The sequence below is a fragment of the Olea europaea genome, chromosome 18 (assembly GCF_002742605.1).
Source record: "Olea europaea var. sylvestris chromosome 18, O_europaea_v1, whole genome shotgun sequence".
NCBI classification, from domain to species: domain Eukaryota; kingdom Viridiplantae; phylum Streptophyta; class Magnoliopsida; order Lamiales; family Oleaceae; genus Olea; species Olea europaea.
The window spans coordinates 23,753,176-23,775,038 of record NC_036254.1 but is presented as its reverse complement, the minus strand read 5'-3'; the positions used below and the strand labels follow the sequence as shown (position 1 = coordinate 23,775,038).

General features: G+C 35.2%; 4 protein-coding genes across 4 annotated transcripts in view; 2 read left to right on the top strand and 2 right to left on the bottom strand.

The window, feature by feature from the left end:
- Positions 1-1,831, top strand: part of LOC111367842 (DDT domain-containing protein DDB_G0282237) — a 7,044-nt gene extending 5,213 nt beyond the window's left edge. Inside the window, exons 8-10 of the mRNA XM_022988907.1 lie at positions 93-254; positions 343-431; positions 1,356-1,831. Of these exons, the coding sequence (XP_022844675.1) occupies positions 93-254; positions 343-431; positions 1,356-1,509 (405 nt within the window). The 3' untranslated portion in view covers positions 1,510-1,831. The remainder of the gene's footprint in view (positions 1-92; positions 255-342; positions 432-1,355) is intronic.
- A 147-nt stretch (positions 1,832-1,978) lies between these two features.
- Positions 1,979-7,077, bottom strand: LOC111367844 (alcohol dehydrogenase 1B-like). Its single transcript, XM_022988909.1, has 8 exons — positions 6,605-7,077; positions 6,024-6,159; positions 5,873-5,942; positions 5,671-5,764; positions 4,813-5,026; positions 3,724-3,865; positions 2,489-2,659; positions 1,979-2,346 (listed from the first exon to the last, which is right to left on the bottom strand). Exons 1-8 carry the CDS (start codon positions 6,912-6,914, stop codon positions 2,155-2,157), a joined length of 1,329 nt encoding a protein of 442 aa, XP_022844677.1. The 5' UTR covers positions 6,915-7,077; the 3' UTR covers positions 1,979-2,154.
- A 1,603-nt stretch (positions 7,078-8,680) lies between these two features.
- LOC111367843 (sodium/hydrogen exchanger 2-like) lies at positions 8,681-15,089 on the bottom strand. The gene is made up of 14 exons (XM_022988908.1): positions 14,473-15,089; positions 14,158-14,276; positions 12,290-12,387; positions 11,542-11,601; positions 11,397-11,443; positions 11,118-11,312; positions 10,961-11,007; positions 10,377-10,443; positions 10,168-10,268; positions 9,962-10,063; positions 9,692-9,830; positions 9,561-9,623; positions 9,259-9,342; positions 8,681-9,171 (listed from the first exon to the last, which is right to left on the bottom strand). The coding sequence occupies exons 1-14, from the start codon at positions 14,650-14,652 to the stop codon at positions 8,857-8,859; spliced, it is 1,617 nt and encodes a 538-aa protein (XP_022844676.1). The 5' UTR covers positions 14,653-15,089; the 3' UTR covers positions 8,681-8,856.
- A 395-nt stretch (positions 15,090-15,484) lies between these two features.
- On the top strand, positions 15,485-21,436 carry LOC111366887. Its single transcript, XM_022987572.1, has 3 exons — positions 15,485-15,568; positions 20,063-20,182; positions 20,285-21,436. Exons 1-3 carry the CDS (start codon positions 15,485-15,487, stop codon positions 21,434-21,436), a joined length of 1,356 nt encoding a protein of 451 aa, XP_022843340.1.
- The last annotated feature ends 427 nt before the right edge of the window (positions 21,437-21,863 follow it).

Genomic DNA, 21,863 nt, shown 5'->3' with positions numbered 1-21,863 from the left:
GAGAGAGAAAGGTGCTGAATGAAGTGTATCTATGCTCCATTTACATTACGGACTTTTGTTCTGATCTTTGTATTGTTTGCTTGCTTTTGCAGAAAGAGTACCTTGAACGGGAGATGGAGAAGAGAATTGTACGCACCAATCCATTGGGGAAAGACAGAAACTGTAACAGGTATTGGTTTTTCCGACGTGAAGGAAAAGTATTTGTTGAGAGTACTGACTCCATGCAGTGGGGTTATTACGAGACTAAGGAAGAGGTAATAATTTGTAGTCGCTCTGTTTCGATTTTTTCTAGTTTTGATTTATATTATTTTGATATAAATTTTCCTTTTTTGCTCAACATAGCTTGATGCTTTAATTGGATCGTTGAATCCAAAGGGTGAGAGGGAAAGGGCTCTTAAAAAGCAGCTAGAGAAAAACTACAACAAAATAAAGTAAGTTATTCTTGAACTTGTACCAAGAATATTACTTTCTCATTTTCTGTGCCTCAAGTGGGGGATTGGGAGAAAGTAAAACGTGAAATGAGCCTTATTGATTGCTAAATGAAATACTAAACTTGTGTCTTGGCCCTGGCGAAGAGTAAGCAATTATGTGTTCCATACGCTTGGTTGGCTGTAGATCTTTAATTATAAATGTGGTGTGATATTATAAAACAAGAAGAATATTGTTGCCTTTTGCTCTGAATTTTGGTTATTGATTGATAGGTTCTGTTGAAACTTTTCTTCTGTTGAATTTGTCTGTCATGTAATTGGGTGGAATTTTGTAAATAAATGTCTTTCTCTCGACCATCAGAAGTTATTTACACCCTCAATTGGGAATTATCATTGCACAATGTAGATGATATTTCAATAGTTTTAATTCAAGCAAAAGTTTTATTTTGTTTTGTAAATAAATGTCTCTCTCGACCATCAGAAGTTATTTACACCCTCAATTGGGAATTATCATTGCACAATGTAGATGATATTTCAATAGTTTTAATTCAAGCAAAAGTTTTATTTTGAAACCATTGCCTTGCTACTAAAGTCACTAACTTGCTTATTTCCAGCTTAACCAATAAAATATTATTTATTTTAAACCTATTTGCTTGTAAATGAACTTTTTAAGCTCTAGCCATAGAAGCTCTATTTTTACTGAAGAACTGCTTTACACATTAATCCTGGAGAATATCCTTTTTTCGTACCTTGGAAGAATGAGCTGGAATTGTGTTTATTAACTTCTAATTAGCCATTAATATCCAAAACTTATCGAGCAATGATTTTTATATTTAACTGCTGTGCTTCGCTTGATGCTTCTAATGACTTCGCTTGGGAAATTAATTCTGATCCAACTTGGAATGCATCTTAAATTCATTTCTGCAGCTTGGAAATTCAGAAAAGATCAAAGGAGGCTGCTCACAGGATTGCAATGGAAGAGGATGTTGTGCTTAGGAGGTCAACTCGCGTTCGTGCCCCACCTAGGGAGAATCCTGCATTTGCCTTCCTAAAGTATGTAAACAAGTGGAAAGAACTCTGATTGTCATCTTCCCAGCTAGATGTAATAGGCGTAGTATGTATACAACTATTTACCGGCTGAAAGGAGAGAGCAGGTTAATAGATGGTTTCTTTACAGTTGAGATGATGGCTTCGTTAAGTGGGTTCAGGAGTAGCGAGTTCTTATTATCCTCTGATGAAGGGTTTATCCATTTTTGATGTGATTGAAATTTTGGATGCAAAAGGTCATCATTGCATGGATTTTTCATATTGAGGCCCACCTGATGGCACAATATGCAACACTCTTTATCCTTGTAAATGACATTCATTAGTTAGTTCAGGTCTTGGAAAAATATCATTTATCATATTGTTTAGCATTGCTCCGTATGTTGCAAAGAGAAAAACTAACGTACACGAGGGAAACGGGTTGGGATGGGCCAATACCCTAGTTCCCAACTGACTTGCGCGGTTGCACCCTCTAGTCTCTTGGAACTTAAAATTGCAAAAACGAAGAACAGAGAAATTAACATGAAATAATGTTTAAACACAATTTAGAGAAAGTCTTCAATTTGGTACAAGAAAATGTTCTTTCTGTCAAGTGAGATTATTTTCGACACCAAATGTTCTAAGAAAAAAGAACACTGGGTCACCAGAGGTTTCAAAGGACAAGTTATCTCCAACATGCAAATTACATGATCTCAACTACGGCACGACCAACAATACTTCCTCGATCAAGGTCCTTGTATGCTTGACCTGCCTCCTCAAATTTTCGTTTTTCTGAAACAGCTACATCAAGATTAAAAATGCCACTTTCTGCCAATTTGATTAACTTTGGAAGGTCTTGCCTTGCCCTGCCTCCATATGAGCCAATCACTTTAATCTGCACCATTAGTATCCAAAGAATTCAGAGGTGAAAGAAAATCAGCTGCTTTATGTTGAAGATCATTTGGACCACAGTACACCCCCTATTCAATACTTAGCAAGAAAGACAGTAAATTAAATGGAAGGAGGACAATACACACCTGTCTACGAACCAAATGGTTTATATCAACCTCTCCTTTAGCACCAGAGAGTGTAAGGCCAATCATTACAGCTTTTCCTCCATCTCGGACACTATTTACACACTGTGAAAAAGTCTGCACTCTTCCGAGGGCTTCAACAGCAATGTCTACACCCCTTCCCCCAGTTATGTCCTGGTCAAATACAAGAGTTGGGGGAATTTTGAAAAGCACATTTTACTCTTCTAGATTTGCCGTGCTTGGCTCCAAGTTAGAAATCTATTTTATGAAATATTTGAAATTTTTTGGCATGCACGATGATCCTTTAGTAAAAATGGATCAAAAGAACGAAGAAATCATTTGACATGCATTCGAGTATTTTAACTGACACAATATTCGAACTACTACAGTATAGGTCCATGAGGAAAAGCAATACTATGCTGTCAACAAATTATTCAAATCAATGTACAAGAAGATAATTAATATGGTAAAAGAAAAAAAATGATGAGCAGAAAATTCTCATCCAAAATAATGAAATTATTCTCTTCAAATGACAAGCAAAGGCATAGCTCTTTTCACAAAATTGACATTAAAGAAAAATAACATATTGACTTCAGAAGTAGGATGCAGATAAATTGCAGTCCAGATGCATCCACAGACAATATCAAGTCCAGATGCATCCACAGACAATATCAAAGATACTGTTAAATATTGAAGTCATACAAATTGGCCTAAAGTGTTGCTACTCCACTCCTCAATCCTGTGAAATGTTTTTCATCAAAAACTTCGCATATGATTGCAAATTATTCTGGTAGCTCGAATGAAAATTGAAGTGTATCTGCAATACAAGTTTAGAGTTACGGTGGAGTCTTATAGTGCAGAACATAGCTCAAGTCTCTTGACTCTTCAAGAAGAAAAAGAAAAACATGTGTACATAAACACAATTGTGTTGTGGTTGTGTTGTCCTCCAATGCTTCACATTTAGGATCATATTATGGAGAGATACAGAAATGAATTCTAAAACAAAATATGAGGAAGGTAAATAAGTTATATTATCTATAACAAGAATAACTTGTTCTCCGATGATCATGTGAGTTCAGTCTACCTTCGAAGTTGCATGACCATAGTTCCATAACATCACCTCAAAAGGATATCGAAGCACAAGCATCACAAATGAAGATTGTTGGCTCAAATAATCAAATTGGAAATGCATGCAGTAGTAGCCTCTAATAAAGATTTGGGAAATAAGGAGTCTATACTTTAATTTTTGTAACGACATCTTCCTTTCGTGCATTTATAGCGTGAGTGGCTCCAAACAATTTTGCTTTCTGAAGTTTCTCATCTTGAACATCTACTGCAATAATCTCAGAAGCCCCAAATGCCCTTGCGATCTGCAGACAACTGTTTGATGTTGTTTTATCATTATAATGATGAAAAAGGTGGAGCATCAAACTGCAACTATTACAATTCACACAGAATAAATTACATATTTTTAAAAAGAAATGTATTGAAATTCATCCTTGAGAGGACCTTCGGTTCACAAGACAATGTTAGCCGAGTACATGTCAAGGCATGTGAAAATGTATTCCAGTCCATTATAGTGATCTTGTAATTTGAAAAATTCAATACATGATATAGGCATTTTAGTGATAAGATTTTGTGATTATTCCCTCACTTCCAAAGTGGGTTGGCTACGGGTGGTGGTTTTCATCCCACCCCAGGAGCTGGAAATACGAAAGCAAGACTGGGTTACTTAAATAGTCATTTCAGCCAACTTCAACAACTTAAGCAGCAAAAAAGCTTCAAAACTTTTAGAAGAGCTACAAAATTGTGGTTCCTTTTATCCTGTCCCAGTTCCTAAAACAGGACTTGAACTCTGCAGATCTGATTGGTATGTGTTCCTTGTCGTTCATTTAGATAAACATATATTCTATTTCATGTGACTAAACTTGCAATATTGACCTAGCTTTTCTCAATTCCTAATAATCAGAAATCCGCGATACTGGGATAGCAATGAATCAGCTAGCTGGAGTAATTGATTTGACATGGGCTAGGGAGTGGTTTTACATTGTACTTCTAACTGAAGAAACTTCCTAGACGAGGAATACTTTTTCCTCAACTAAAATCCCCCAAGTAATATTTTTACGAAAGTAATTTCACAAAGAAACTATATTGACAACTTGAGAAAACCTAGCATTTTTAGTTTAAGAAAATCTTAAACATGAGTAATAGATGTGCTCCTATTTTCACAAGATCCAATTCAAGGCCTTCTACCATTGCCTGCATAAATAATTATGAAGGCAATGCAATATAGAAGTTAAATACTGCCCTATATCTTAGCTTATTACCTTGAGCCAACACCCCCAATGCCAATCACGGCAATGGAATCACCAGGACGCACCTCAGCAGCATGAGCCATGGCCCCATAGGCAGTAAAAACTGCACACCCTAAAATAGCAGACTCTGTATAGGGCAAGGAATTGGGGAGAACTGCTAATCCATGTGCAGGTACCACACAGAACTCAGCAAGACCTCCCATGCTGTACATATACACTGGCTTATCTGCACAAAAATGTATGTTGACCAAAGATGCCAACTGTATTAGGCACTTGTATATTTTCAAAATTGTATAGATATTAATTATATAACAAGAAGGATGAAGGTTCCACGGTATTGGGAAGAGTAATTACGAAATAGCTCTAGGATGCAAGTTAGACGTGACCACTTCCTCTTTCAAGCTCTTATTTACTTACCCATAAAAACACGCGTGAACAAACACACACATATTCTACATGTAATCTAGGATCCCCAGAGCAGAAGACTGGAGACGACTAGACACGTAATAACAAACATATGAAAATTTCTTCATCTTCATATCAATCAAAATGGTTCAAAGGAAGGAGACATGTTCTATCCTGACAAGTGACAACCAATACTTCAAAAAACTCTCTGCAGTACTCTAAGACTACATTATAACCAGTGATTCTTATCAACTTGATAATATTTATATAATGATACCATGTGTTCAAACAAATTGCAGAATCAATTACGCAGAAAGATTCAGGAAAAGAGCTCTCCAAGGCAAGCACATCACACTACAGGAAAATAAAAGATGCATATTTCAACAGGTTAAGTCATTAAGCAGATTGTATGCATAATTGTTGTGCAATGTTTATCTATGCTGGAGAACTTAGTCAGGAATATACCATTGTTGCGGAGAAACAGTCTTGTTTCACCATCGTAAAGTGTTCCTTTTGCTCGATTATAAGCAAAAAAAGACTCGCATAAGTCATCTTGTCCCTGTTTTCACCCAAGAAAGAAGCCGGCATGCCATCATATGGAAAAATGTTACCTCACTATCAAAGTCATGAAACTCAATTCAGATACATACACACTCAACACACTTGCCTTAGAGCAGAAGAAACAGCTACCACAAGGCATTATGAAAGCTCCAATAACATGAGATCCAACAGGAAATCTGGAAATTGAATGAAGTAATTCTTCTCCGTGTCCAAAACTATACAGAAGTAATCAAATATAACATTACAACTTATCAAACCTTTCGATGATTTTACTGTCAGTGAGCGGCCCATGTTCAATCACCTCACCAGTGATTTCATGACCCACAACACAAGGGCTGGCAAAAGGAAGTTCACCTTTGATTACGTGAAGATCGGAATGGCAAACTCCACATGCTGTATCACCAAACACATTTAACAACCACGCTCCTTTTATTAGACATTGTCACGCAATAAGAAAAATAAGAAATACATTTAATAGGGGTCAACACTGAAGATGCGCATAAGGGCGATCTCTAAAACTGATGATTACATTGCCCAACCCTACTTGACTACATTATTCCTACAAAATGCTAAAAAATCTGTAGAAGTTTATCTGGAGTAAAATATTAATTTTAAAAGGTAGTTTTGCTTTTCCAAAAATACTGTTTAGAAATTGTTATGTTAACAATTTTCCTTAATAACAAATACTGATTGAATTATTTACCAAGACATTGAATTGAATTGTATATTTATTTACTAACTTGTTAACTGCAATTTTAGTGAACAATTTACAATTGAACAGACGTATAAAACATTAAAGCACAAAAAGATGTTGACAAAAAATACACTAAAATAATACCCTTAGTTTTGATTAGAACTTCGTTGACCTTAGGGCGGGGCATGTGGAAGTCTTCGAAAGTAAGGGGCTTATTTGGCTCCCAGAACACTGCACCCCGCATGTAAGTTGGCCCGTTATTCAGATGGTACCCCGCCGCTGATATGGTTGTACCTTTAATGTCAGATTCTGAACTCGAATACGATCTCCTCCTCCAGTCATGATCGGAAGAATTGTAGGGAAGTGAACCGTAGGAAGGAAAAACCGCTGCTCTTCGGCTGCGATTGCTGCCAAGGGCCTTGCGGAGTAACAGGGAGCTTCGGTAGAATGCCATCAATTCGTGCAATCGCGATCTCCTTCGAAACTGTCAGAGTGAAGTGCGATGATAATTTGATATGATGAATAAGCATTTGTGTCAAATGAAGACGACGAGCTGGCAGTCAAATGCCTTCCAGGAGTTGCAGATGTTAATTTATTAATTTCCACCATGCTTGTTTGGCCAAGCTTAAAGTTAATTTTTGATACATTTACTTATAAGCAGTTTTCAAACCGTATATAATCAGGATGATGCTAACCTTTTTCTTTTTGATAGAGAAGTGTGGACTAAACCCCTTTTTTGGTGTTGGTTAAAATCTACTAAAATTTCAAATCAAAATCAATAATTAATTATAATTGGATATTTCATGAAAACAACAATTTTTTCAATCTTACATTTCGTCAACTTTTATCAAAATTTATTAAAAGTCTGATTTTAATCTATACCAAACAGGGACTAAATCAGTTAATCAAAACTTATTATATATATTTATTTGGTTTCAATGAGGATTAAGAGCAAAATAAAATCTTATATACTCAAAGATAAGATCAAGACATCATCCATACCTATCTATAACTTGATAGGGACATTTTGTGCGACGAAGACAAATGATATGGACATACCAATTACCCTTATTTGATGAAAGAAAATGATGAAAATGACCAACTCTGCGATAAAATGTTGAAATGATGTTGTAAGTACCAAATTTGAGACAAAAAGATGATTTGCGCAATGAGTGCAAAACGGGAAATGTTTTATGCTAATTACCTTTATGAAAATGTACGTAGATTGTTATTAACTCTATTCTTTTTTTGGGATGGATGGAGAGTTGATCAAATTAATGCTAACGGAAGTTTACTTTTAGTACTTGCTTATGAAATTAAAAAGGGCTTACAATTGCTCACCCATTTATTCAAATATTTACCCATCCATCACTTCTTTCAAATTTGTTATCCACAATTGACGAAAACAACGTCAAGTTTTTCACTTAGATTAAAAATGCACTCAACTAAGTCAACACCCTTTTGTTTAATTTGTGAAACACACTTCTTTCTAAATCTTAAAATCAAAAATCCACAAATTAAAAACAAAAGATTGCTCAAATCAGAATCTTTAATTCAATAATAATTTTTTCCATTCTCTAAAACTTACCCTTACCCAATAATTCAATAATATTTTTTTTCCCATTCTCTGTTTGAACAAGGTCTGGAGTTTCCTTTCTTTATTAATTTAAAATGATTTTTTTTTTCGTTTTCCGTGTTCAATCAGTAGATTTTGTATTAGCGAAGTCATATAACCATTACAATTTTTATCTAATAAACCACATTTAATTGCAGAAGTTCCTCAATATTTGCTCATTGTGGCAATTATTTTCTTCAACTTTTTTCATCGAATTCTTATCTTCAATTTTTCATTAGTTAATATATTTCGTTCTTGATTATGATTTGTATAAAAATATTTTGTTTTCGTACTTTGAAATGAGAAAAAAATAGTTTTTGCACTTGTTATTTATTTATTTTGTAAAAATTCGAGTCAATTTTTTGCTTTGATTTTAAATAGAAAGAAAGTTGACAAAAGGATTTGTTGTATATAATTCGGCAACTTACATGAGCTCAAAAATAATGAAATCTAGCAAGATAAGATTTTCTTTCACCCACATAATCACTTTTCAAAACACGATGCAGAAAAGTCATCGATTCTCCTGAGAGTTCACAATTGCTGTGAGAAGGCGCTTTGGTGGGATCTTCACGGATAGAAACAGAAAAATTCTGATAAATCGATAATAAAGTGGAAAATAATCTTTAAGTGATATCGTGACACGCAAATATAATTCAATCTAGCACCGTACAATGTGGTTTCCATCAGTTTATTGAAGGTCATAAAATGTCCCCAGGTTCATCTGACTAAACTCGACTTGTACAAAATACTCCATGGTTCTTTATCCTTGCTTTCATCAACATCAGTATGGATTCTGTTCGGTCGGTGAACCAGGAATGAAAGGAACAAACCCCCGTCCACCAAACACCGGTCGCATGAACGTGTCATCGAACTTACGCCAGCATCGATGCACAGTGTGAGTAGGTGTTGCTAAAAGCATGCGTAGACTAGTAGGCGGATGTTCGTCACTCATATCAGCTTCAGAGTCCTGTTGATTCCCGAGGAGTGGTATCCTCACCGACCTCGGAGTATTAGAACCAGATGATGCAGCACTGCTAGACTGTTTCGGATGTGGTAGCAGAAGTCTTATAAGGGGCTGTGTCATTAGACCACATACCTATACAAGACAGAAAAAAAAAAAATAAGGTGAGTGTGTACTGAAATGAAGAAGTGGGAGTCGAAACTAGAAGACAGGGTTCGTCACCATAGTCGAGAAAAGAACAACGGTTATAGTGCTGGTAATCATTATTGCATGAGGTCGTAGTTTAGTATGCCCAGATGTCGTGAACTGCAAAAACGCAAAAAAGTCGTAGATGAGACACTTGATCGATGAATATCAACACACAAAGAACTTGTAAAAGAAAGAAATGACGAAAAAAGAATAGCACATGGTGCTCTTATATTTGGTTTCCCGTCCTTGACGACATTCTTAATAGAATTCATACTAGGAAACACATCCAGCAGTGGCTTAGATGAAGGTTGTCCACATCAAATCTACAAGTTCACCTTATTATAAGCAAGGGCCATAGACACAGCACCCCTCATGAGTCCAGCCCACCATATTATCACCTAAAAAATGAGAAGAATGATTAATAATTGGGAATTGTGATTTAACTCTAGGGCAAGAAACTGCTTACTTGTTGCCCAAAGGTGATATGTTCATTCTGAGATTTCTTCGTCAAGTTAGTTAAGAATGATAAAGGAAACACAAAAGCTGCTCTCCCTAACAAAACTAGGCACAAAAGTGTCGAACTCACTGCAACTGAAGTCCCGGGACTGCAAAGAACCCGATTTAGAGAACATGAGAAAAAATGTACAGAAGATGGATCACTCAAATGATCTCCGAGGACAATTATTCGCTCAGATCACTAGAAATATATTCTCTAGTCTGAACGTAGTCAGTATACCTGTCACTCACAAACCTCCACTTCTCAATGTCCAAGGCATCCATGCCAACATAGAGGAAGATAAAAGTCTCGGCGACAAATGACAAAGTTGCAAAAGCATGCCTGTAAATTCATGATATATATTACTAATGCATTCATTTAGTGGCTAGTCGCAGACAGATAAATGAATTTCAATGATTCAGAATAAAATTCTAGTGTAGACATACTTTGTAGTAATTCTTGAGCTCTCTGTCACATTGTGCCAGGTGTAATGAGACATCACAATTCCGCAGAAAAATACAGTGAGAATTCCACTAAGATAGAATAGCTGCATCAAGTTGAAAGCAATTTATAGTATCCACAAAGATCTAAATATAAATTGCATGTTGCAAAAATAAAAATAAATAAATTCCAGAATTGATATATGGAATCTTACTTCTGCTAGAATATATGATAAATATGCCATGAGAATCATAAGCGCAACTTCACGATCTGTAGAGTGCCTGAATTACAGTATAAGTTCACCTCGAATTGCTATAGATATATTTGCAACAGAAGATAATGCACTGATAATAGCAAGGAGGGTAAAAAACCAGGAATGAAATAACTGAAGTTTAGATCAATGCATTTTAGACCAGAAAAGTAACATTCAAGAATTCTGATTATTCTAATTGTCCTCAAAGTTCGTTTCTATTATAAATGTAGCTTCTATATATGTCATTAAGAATTCTTCCTTTCTAACCATCCGTAAAATTTCCATTCGAAAGTGATATTTATTTCTTTTCTTAGTCCCATATATTTCTAATTCTTTCACATTACAGATGTAAACCTTCTGGTGCATAATGCTACCTATTTTTTCCATTCAAATAATCATTGTCAGCCTTTGATTTATTAAATATACTAACTTAACAGAAGAATCTCGTGCAATAAAATTGCTTACAGGAAGTCCCTTTTTGTCAATAAAGAATCAATTCTATATCACAGAAAAACCAAAACATCAAAGAATTCTAATTTTATTACCTTCCGAAGTATAACTTTTTGATTATAAAAGCGCTGAGAAGTCCAGTCTGCAGCAGAAATTAAAATGTCGTATTAGAGAGGGAATACCACAATGTAAACGCTTACGTATGAGATTAATCCTAGAAGGAAGAAGAAGAAGGGGGGGAGAGACTCTTACCAAAACCCCGAGCAGCGTGCTCGCAAGAAATAAGTACAAGAAACTTCCAATAAAGTGTAAAGCAATTGTTGGATCAATAGTTGTCAGATCAGAGTTTTGAATGGCATTGAAAAGCACCACTGAAGTAGCATCATTCACTACACCTTCTCCAAACACTAAACTGTAAAGTAGTGGCGTCTCATCTTGACTTAGCACCTGATAACATGAATCAATTATCATTTCAGAATGTGTTGTGATTTCATAAGATTGAAGTAAAAGCTTTAACATAATTTTTTGTACCTGCAATGTGCAAACAGAATCTGTTGCAGCAAATATTGCACCAATTGCTGACATGATGGAGAAGAAAGGGAAACCCAAAAAAATTTAGGCGGTGCCCCGTCTACTAAGTAAATAGGTGAAGTAAACGAAAGTTGTAAGGTAATACCAAGATAGTCACTAATATCCAGGTAGCCAATTTCCAGGTTCTTAAAGAATAACATGACACCTGAATCATACACAAGAGGTAAATAATCGAAAAAGATTGCATTTTCCATGGACATTGGATAAGCCATTAAATACTCTAACATCTTTCTCTTAAGAAAGAACACGGAAGATGCCACCTCAGTTTGTTCAAGTTGTAAGTTATCATTTATTTACATTTAATCTGTACAGTCAACCCTCCCATTTTGATAATAGGAATGAGATGATCCTCTTCCTTTTTTGTTTCTGATATATATTAACAGTTAATTTCCTTCCAAAATAATTCAACATTTATGTCAAGTCAGGATGAGTTGAAGCACACGACAACAATCCAGATTCTCCATACAATATTGGAACATATCTCTTACAACCAAAGACACAATGATATGCAATTTATAAAAAAAAAAAAGACCTATTTCGATATCTTTTGTGCATATTTCAAGAGCTTAATATGAATGCAGTCCATGTCGAGACATATAAAATGCTATGGGGTGCGAGTACCATTAAAAGCAATATCTGATTTACAAAAAGTAATAATCTGAAGCATAAAAAATTCAAGATGGTTTCGAAGGAGTCTTTAATATTCTGTGACTTGAAAAAATTGCTATAACAGAACCAAATCATAAACAATAAGTAAAATCTTCATATACACATGAACAGAAAATTTTGCAGGGGGAGGAAATTATGTGGATAAAGTAAAAAACATAAAGTACCCGTGGATATGACAGCGCATGAAATAAGTGTACCAAAAGCTCCAAACAACGTTATAGTGATGAAGTTACGGAAAAATTGTTTCTTCTTAACCTGGAACCTGCCACAGGAAGTAATAAACTTACAGATAATTTACTGGAAAAGAGTGCAACTAGTCTAAACTTCAGGCTCCCAACAAAAAAATCATATAGATTATAATACTGGAGAAATTTTTCTTAGCCATTGAGTTCGCAGATATGACAAAATTGATCGTGCTATGTCTTCATATACAAATTAGGAAATGAAAATAAAAGTGAATAAGAAATTTCCATAACTATAAACATTTCAGCAACCTTCAATCATGCCATATAGACACCATTTTGTGCAAAACAATAATGTGATTCAGCACAACCATAGGTTGTTCCATCTTGTATAATTGTGAGAGAGGTGCAGTGGTGTGGTCGAATGGGATACAAAGTAAAATGGACCTATCTAAAGATGGATAAAACACAAGGGAAATGATGAAGAAAAATTAAAACTCAATGCACTCAGACACTAAGCATGTTGGCGAAGAGGTGCTCGCAGACAAACAAAGCTATAGAGCAAGAGAATTAGATGAATCGACAGGTTTAGATACTAAGGGCTTCGTCAATGCTTCTCTCTATTAATACTTATTAACATCTTTCGTTCTTGCTAGTTATCGGTAAAAGGATCATTAACTTGTTTTCTACTAATGTGTAATCGACTATACCCACTTTGAATTCTTCATTCGAAGAGAATCCTTCTCCTCAAAATTGTTCGAATCACATACCAAGCCAAACATTCACAGTACAAGTAACAAGATTGAAGCATCTTTTAGTAGTTCATTGCAGCCAAAATCTCCTTATCTCTCCAGCATCTTGTTTCTACGTGGCAAATACACCGATTTTAAAATTTTCATTCCAATTTGTGCTCCCATTGACTGGATTTACAGACTTAGAACAAGGGAATCATAAAGGCTCCTCTGGGTACTTCAAACTGGATATACTATCAGGAGTTGGATGTGCATACTGCCATTACCATTTCCACTTTTACCCACATGATAAAAAAAAAACTACATATTAATTTCTCATATTTTTCACATTACAAGCTGCAATGCTAATAGAACATTTAAGAATGGTATTGTCACTTCAGCTAGCTGTCCCAAAGACAAATAGATTCTGCCTGATGTAAATCCCAGTTACCAACCACCCATAAGTAGCTCCGGCACATTGCTTCTGGTAGTGTTCTAAGTCTAATTAACATCATGAGGACTGAGGAAATTTCTCCACTCCGTAATTTTCCTACGAAATTTCATAATTTTAACAACAATGCTACAGGGACGGCTCAAAAAAAGGTAAAAAATAGGGTAGATACGTGTCGAAGTATGATTGGACACTTTGAAAAATTAAAGAAAAAACGGTCAACCACTTTCTGCCAAATCAGTCTGTTTCTGAATCCCTATTTTTTAGCCTGTCTGACTGGCTTTATTCTAATGTTATAATATAACCGGTTAATTTACATTAACCGATGCAAATAAACTTTGCTTTTAGAGCCCAAACTCTTGCACTATTCATTTTCGATTCCACCACCATTACTAACTGCTTGCATAGCATCAAAATTCTAATAAAGGATCAGACCTTTCAAACTTCTTCACTGAGCCTCATGTTATATGTCCATCCTCCATAGTAAAACTTTCTGTAGACACACTTCAAAATTAAATAATTGAATATCCACGGACAAAGCATTTGTTATAATGATTTAATCAAACAAGAAGCACATTAATTACTCCTGTAGACATGTGATAACAAACAAACACGCATTATCAAAGTATATTGTGGACAAGAAAATTAAACAGAGGCATCCACCTTACCCAGCATTAAATATAATAGGAGGAAGAAGATAGATGAAGAACAGATCCTCACTAAAGACCAGGAGATGTGAGCTCTTGCCCCTACTCATCAACAATATAACCACTCCAGTACATAAACCCTGCAAGGATCCACATAGACAGTACATTCTGGTATTACAAACCAAGAATAATGACAATTCGACATATGACACAAAATTCACAGTTAGCCAATGATTAGAATACAAGTCCCCGCATCAGGACTTCAACAAACCAGAAAACAAACAAGATATAAGTTTTGAATAAGTACTTTCGAAAAAAAATGAGAGTAAAACTAACTATGATAAGGGCCGTGATTGATTCGTTCATCCAACGATACCCCTCAAGCAGATGGCCAATAACAATGCATCCGCAGAGGAGGGCCACGAAGAGGTTCATCGACACAACTGATGCATGATCAGAAGTGGATAACATGTAAAGTTTTTGCACCCAAGCACCCAATTCAAACCCGTTATCCATTTTTCAGAGTATTTGAACCAAATTAATTGAAACTTTATCGTTTTTCAGAAAGAGATAATTCAGCTTCAAGTCCCGAAACTGTCAGCTTCGAAATCCATTTTTAAAACTCTGCATGAAAATAACCTTGATAGGTTGGAATACATCGAGCTAAGAAAAAACCCAATCTATTTATTTTATCCAATTTTGCAGAAGATAAAATTATTTTCTGCATGGACACTCATAAGTGTTAACAACAAAATTGATAATTCTTTTGAGGGAAATGAGAAAGCAATGTGGTTTCTCCCAGGTAAAGTTTTTTTCACAAAAACATGATAATTTCTTTGCAAGGCAGAGAAAATTGAACAAAAATTTATGAAAATTAGTTCAATCTTGCTATCAAAATTTCAAGAAACAAAAACGACTTGTCTGTCATCATCCGTGATTAGAAAGAAAAAACTCAGAAAAAGTAGGAAAAAGCAACCGTTGTTTAGGTAAAATCCAGGAAAACTGTGACCTCTATCCATATTTCTATTTATATATTGATAAAATCGGGCCATTAAATGGCGTGAAAAGTGGGGGTAACAAAAGAGAATCTGGGAAAGAGGAGTGAATTCATGTTTTGCCATTTTTTGTTCCATCTGATTTCATGGATGCTTGGATCGCCTTTAAAATATTTTCTTATACTTTACAAAACGCATAAGTTTGTCAGAAATTGAAATAATCTAAGTTTCGACTTATTCTTTTATTGAAAATTTTTTATCAAGTCTAATAAGGTAATAAAAAAGGGGACAACTATTACACCTAGGATGACAAAAAAATTCGTTCAATCCGATACTCATGGGCCCCACCCTAAATGGGAAGGGTAATACCCACTTATCTGGGTACATGTGATGAGTATGGGGCTAGGGTCTCATTACTTGAAGCGGATATGGGACAGGTACAGAAAACATAGTCCTCACCCCATTATCCGTCTCGTTTAATATTAATTTTAAATTTAAATTTTTATCAAATAAAAATAATAGATTTATCATATTTGTAAAGAGAATATAAGTTATTTTTAACAAATTGATAAAAAAATAATACTATTTACTAACTAAGAACATAAAAAATAAAAGCAAAAATAAATAAATAAATGAGGCGATAAATAAGGCAAGAGATTTGCCTGCCCCGCCTCGATCTAACCAAGTATGGATATGGGGTAAGATAACAAGAATACCTACAGGATGAAGGTGGGAATGGTCGACCCGTCCGATACCCGCTCCATTGCCATCCCTAATCACACTTGGCCTTGTTTGAAATTAATTTCCTTCTTTTTTTTTTTTTTTTTTTTTAAATCATTTTTTTTCCATTCATTTTTTTTATTTTTTTTTTTTTCTAAAATCATATTTTTTCCATTCATTTTCTTAATCTTTTCTTACTTCAACAAAACCCTATGTACATGGCTTTGCTCACAGGGGTCTTACCGACCCCTCACATGGAGTCGGCCCCACGCAGGCCCGGATGTCATAAAAAAAAACCCTAACCCCACCTCATGTGAGGGGTCGGTAAGACCCCTGTAAGGTGTTGGGTCTGTACGTCCAGCACTGTCCTTCTTACTTTTAATCATGCATTCTAAAAATTAAAATAATAATAATAATAATCATTTTTCAAAAATGAACTTCACAAAATGCAACATACCAAAGAGTGGCATATTACTCTGAATTAATTGAAATTTTAAAATAGAAATATTATTATCAAGATTTTATTATTCTTAAACTATTAAAAGTACTATCATCTTCAATATTAAATTCTAAAATTATATCTATAATAATAGTTTCGCTTTAATGAATTTATCAATAATCCATTTTTCTTGGGGTTATGAGTAAGGGAGATATTAATATTTGAATCTTTTGACTTCTCAGCCGTCAAGCAACAATCTCTAACTAACCTTTGATGAGGAGAATACTCCATTTCTGGTGGGTGCATATTAATTTAAGAAAATGGGTTAATTTCACGAACGGTCACTGAACTTATCTAAAATCTCAAAACGGTCACTGAAGTTTAAAATTTACAGAGACGATCACTGAACTTATGGCCGCTTTCACTAACGGTCACTGAAGGACCAAAACACGTAAATTGGATCCTTGAGGACCTTAAGTGTAAATTTCATCTAATTTCATTTGGTCAAATCTACCCCTGAAATTTAGAAATCAAGCATTTTCCCTCCCACTTACACCATATTCACTAACGTCGGAAATCGCCAAATTTGACCACCATGCCGCCGGAATTACTACCGGATTTTTGCACCACCAACATCTCCTCATCCCCCTCCACAATCTTATACCAACAATTAACCAGAACACATCAAAAATCAAATGAAATTCAGGTTAAAAAAATCACCCCCACGCACGGTATTACCTCCAATTTTGGCTATTCGAGATAAATTGGTGAGGACCCATATATGCATCTTATTCGCCATGATGAGTAGAAGGCAATGGTGGTGGTGCGCGACCGTAATTATTGACGCTGGCGCCGAAAATTGGGGCGAAAAGTGCGTTCTTCGCTGTCGGAGAACTGATATTAGTTATATCCTGATTGAAATTGTTTTGTGATGATATGGACCATGTACCTGTTCATCTTGGGGAGTACTAATAGCCTGTGATGGAGTTTTGGCATGGGTGATGATGGGTTGGCGGGAATTCAAAGGTAAAAACGTGCGTGGGTTGGTTTTTTGAACTTGAATTTCATTTGATTTTTGATGTGTTTTGGTTAATTGTTGGTATAGGATTGTTGAGGGGGATGAGGAAGTGTTGATGGTGTAAAAATCCAGTAGTAATTCCGACGGTATGGTGGTCAAATTCGCCAATTTTCGGCGCCAACGAAAAGTGTGTAAGTAGGAGGAATTTGGCAATTTTGGTTAGAGCGATTTGGTCCTCAAGGTTTTATTTTCAAGTGTTTTCGTCCTTTAAGTTTGAATTAAAATCATAAAGGTCCTTCAGTGATCATTAGTGAAAGCGCCCCGTAAGTTCAGTGACCATCTCTACAAGTTTTAAACTTCAGTGACCGTTTTAAGATTTTTAGGTAAGTTCAGTGACCGTTTGTGAAATTAACCCTTAAGAAAATATTTTCATGTGACAGGCGAAATATCATTTTTACCCTATAAATTATCTTTATTTGTATTTGCTATTTTTTTTTTTTTAAATAAATGCATACTCATCTTGGTGATCAAATTCTCATAAGACAAATAAAATATTGGGTGAAGACGGTGATATTTGAAATTGAGGTGAGACTATTTTCAATATGCTGCATTATTAGTAATTTAGCATACGTCCATTAATAAACTAGGTTAAGGACAAATGGAAAATTATGTTTTGTAATTACAACATTTAAACTTTAGTTGTACGTGAATACAAATATACAACTTAATAGATTTAATTCTATAAAGATACCAATCTTCATTCGTAAAATTAAGGTATAATACCAAACTAAGATTAATTTGATGATTAGATGGAGTGCAACTTGAGGTAATTTGTGCATCACAATTTTTCCACGTACCAGATCTATGTTTTAAGATTTTGGTAGTTTTTGGGAGGAAAAATTCTAGAAGAACAAGGCTCGGTGATAGGTCCTGTTGACAAGGGTTGAGGTGATAATGTTGATTTAATGTTAGTATCTTGTTAGAGGAGAAGATGTAATATGTAATATGTCAATATTGAAGACCATTTATATATATATATATATAAGAGTTAGATTCAATAAGTTCGTAGACATTTGATATTGTGTTGAATTAAAGAAATACATATAAAGAGATTGTTTACTTTTGTTCATGTATTTGTGATTCGGATGATACTAAGTCCTTGTTTGATGGAGATTAAAATCAAATTTTTAGCATATTTTGATAAAAATTGATAAATTGTGTGGTTGAAAAATCGTGAAATTCATGAAATACGTGGTTAAAATATTTCTTGAATAAACGTAAAATATTTATCTATATGGTTACCTCATAAGATTAGAGTTTGAAAAATACCAACAATTGTTTCTAGCATAAAAAAGACCCACAATGCAGAAACTTGGAATAGCCATTCTTTTGGACCAAACTACAACCATTTTGAAGTATCTTGATGGCATGTTAAGGCACAATCGATATGAAGATTTCTTTTTTGATGATAGGAAAATTGTTATCGCCAAATACCAATTATATATATATTTACTAAACAAATATACAATTAATGGTCATAGATATATAAATATAGGTCAAAATTTATTTATTGGTCACATATTATTAAATTAATTAGTGACAGATTATTTCGAGGTCATAAATTAAAATTTTTATAAATTACAGTTTATCTATCGATCACAGATTTTCGATAATAAATTATATTTCAATCACAAGTTATCAAATTTTAAGGTCACAGCGGTAATTTAAGATGTTGCATTAAAATTTATAGCTGAGAAATTTAACAACTCGTCCACTTCAACTGCTCTAGTAGCAAAAAATAAAAAAGAAAGTCAATTAAGAATAGGGCTGGGCAAATCTCCCGAACCGAACCGATCGAACCCGAATCTGAACCCGACGGTTCTTGTCAAATTAAATACCAGAATGGGTATTTGAATTGAGAATCGACGGGTACGGTTCGGTTCTCGATTCTAGACCAAGAATCGAAGAATCGAATCTTTCTAAAAAAAATTTATATTGAATAAATCAAATTATTTTAATTTTAATTTTTTCTAAACAAATTAACAAGTTAACAATTTCTAAATCCAAATTTTTTCCCCAATAATTTGTTTCATTTTTAATTTTTTAATTTTTGGCCCAATTACCCCTTTTATTGTCTCATTTTTTAGCCCAACAAAATTCAACTACTAAATAACCCTAAATACCTATACTAAAGTGCATAACGCTGTCTCGACTCTCGTTGCCTCACTGACATTCCAAAACCTATACAATCGTCGATCGACGCTGTGACCTCCGATCGAAGCTGTGACCTCTGTTAACCGAAATTTTGACCGTAGCGATCATTTAAATAAGGTAGTCTACGAGTCTCTGACATTTCAAAACCATTGAATGTGTCATTAGTTGTATTTATATAATGTTGTTATAAATGTTAAAAAATTTAATTATAGTACAGAACCGAACCGAACTGAACCGAACCCGAACGGTTTCATAATTATATTTGGACCCGACAGTTCCATTTACTAAATACCCGAAAATTTTGGTTCGGTTCGGTTCAGTTTAGAAGATAACCGAACCGACCAGCACTCATCCCTAATTAAGAATGTGTTGTGCTTCTCCCTTTAGAATAAGGATTTTTTCCTCTCGTAAACCGAACCGAACCGACCCGACCCGCGCCCACCCCTAATTAAGAATGTGTTGTGCTTCTCCCTTTTGAATAAGGATTTTTCCCTCTCGAAGGCTCCTTGAGTAGAGGTTTTCTATCTTGCATCTTTGCAGGACACTTTTCTTTCCTGTGTTCTGGAGCATTTTCTCATGGAATCAGATATTGCAAACTTGTGTGAACGATTATCTCTCACAGAACAGGAGGAAGAAGCACTAGTAATTGAAAAAGAAGAGGTGTTGATCCCAAATCGAAGTGAAAAATGTATGTTATTCAAACTATTGTTCGACAAACATTTCAACAAAGAGGCTTTTAAGAACACCAAGAAGCGATTATAGCGCCCAAACAAAGCCTTGAGAATTCGAGACATCTCCCCTAATCTGTTCCTAGCAGAATTCGATGAAAAAAGGGATAAGGAACGTGTAAAACATGATGGTCCATGGGTCTTCGACAAGCACTTGGTCTTAACCAGAGATGTTGAAGGCCTTGAGCAAATTCACCACATTTCCTTCTCCGAGGCGAATTTCTGGGTAAGAATCTATGATCTCGTTATCATGGCTCACAATTGGAAGATGGGAGAATTTATTGGACGGCAATTGGGCAAAGTAATCGAAGTGGATATTGATAAAAATGAGTTTGCACGGGGTGAATATCTTTGTATTCGAGTATGTCTTGATATTTACAAGCCCCTTCTACGTGGAAAGATGATTAGTGTCGGATCTTACAAATCATTCTGGATCTGTTTCGCCTACGAACGTCTCCTAAACTTCTGCTATCTATGCGGAATTCTTGGACACAGCCAGAAAGAATGCTCAAGATGGCAACCTTCAATGGAGGCATACTCAACTACAGATTATGCCTATGGACCCTACTTAAGGGCTGGAAATCTGGGAGATTACGGTAGACCTATTCGTGATCGTCAAATGAACTCTACGGCAGAAAATTCTCTGAAGTCAGAACCAAACTCTGGCAACCAGAATCATGGCATGAAAGTGCCAGATATGGCAAGTGACAGCACCTCAGCTGAAATTCAGGAGAAATTACGGGGAAATTATGGAAAGGAAGATAATTTGGAGATGATGGAGGCAACATATCTGGAGCAATTACCGGTACAAAATAACTCTGAAATTGCAAATAAAAAAGAAGTAATTATAGATAACAGAAGAATTTTTGATAATTTGCCAATGAATACTCCTGCTGACTTACAACCTCTATCTGAATTAACTAAGTCAAGTGAGAATTCAAATCTAGAAAATGATGCCAGCCTCACTAGACATTGGAAAAGGGTGAATAAGACGAAGGCACTCAACTCTGTTATTTCTACTCCACTTGCAAGTCTTAAGAGATCTCTAGACACATCATCTGAAAATAGCAAAACTATCCAAACCTCTAAACGACTGAAGGGCAAAGATAATTCCCATGATTGGAACTCCGACTGCAACTCCCAGATTTCGGTGGTGGCTAATACTCAGCCTCACCGATCGCTATGAAACTGTTAAACTGGAATGCACGAGGGCTTGTGAACCCTCGTGACATTCATGCTCTTTCTGAACTTATCAGAAAGGAAGATCCCGAAGTTTTGTTCTTACAAGAGATAAAACTGAACACTACAAAAATGGAATTCTGTAGAATAAAAATGAATTCTATGGCTGTTTTAACGTGGAGTCTGTGGGGGCATAGTGGAGGAATAGCAACCTTTGGAAACCGGATGTCCATCTAACTATTCTCAGCTACTCAAAAAGTCATATTGATGCTAAAATCGAATCACCCCTCAGAGCTGGTTTTTAACAGGTATCTATGGTCACCCCGATACCAATAAACGTATGGAAACCACGAATCTAATACGAAGTATGAAGAGGGACCCTTTAGAACCATGGCTTGTCTTTGGCGACTTCAATGAAATTTTATCTAACGAGG

Bases quoted from the DNA above. Each gene is read 5' to 3' on its own strand.
- LOC111367844 (XM_022988909.1), bottom strand. From the start codon at position 6,914: ATGGCATTCTACCGAAGCTCCCTGTTACTCCGCAAGGCCCTTGGCAGC. The intron at 3,866-4,812 runs GTAATAAGCTAA...AACATCAAACAG, and splicing joins ATTGGGGGTGTTGGCTCAAG to TTGTCTGCAGATCGCAAGGG. The intron at 2,347-2,488 runs GTGTGTATTGTC...CTAATGGTGCAG, and splicing joins ACCATTTGGTTCGTAGACAG to ATTAAAGTGATTGGCTCATA.
- LOC111367843 (XM_022988908.1), bottom strand. From the start codon at position 14,652: ATGGATAACGGGTTTGAATTGGGTGCTTGGGTGCAAAAACTTTACATG. The intron at 14,277-14,472 runs GTTAGTTTTACT...GGATCCTTGCAG, and splicing joins CAATCACGGCCCTTATCATA to GGTTTATGTACTGGAGTGGT. The intron at 9,624-9,691 runs GTAAGCAGTTTC...CTCATTTTTTAG, and splicing joins ATATCACCTTTGGGCAACAA to GTGATAATATGGTGGGCTGG.
- LOC111366887 (XM_022987572.1), top strand. From the start codon at position 15,485: ATGGGAAGGGTAATACCCACTTATCTGGGTACATGTGATGAGTATGGG. The intron at 15,569-20,062 runs GTACAGAAAACA...GCATCTTTGCAG, and splicing joins TTGAAGCGGATATGGGACAG to GACACTTTTCTTTCCTGTGT. The intron at 20,183-20,284 runs GTGTTGATCCCA...AAGCGATTATAG, and splicing joins TAGTAATTGAAAAAGAAGAG to CGCCCAAACAAAGCCTTGAG.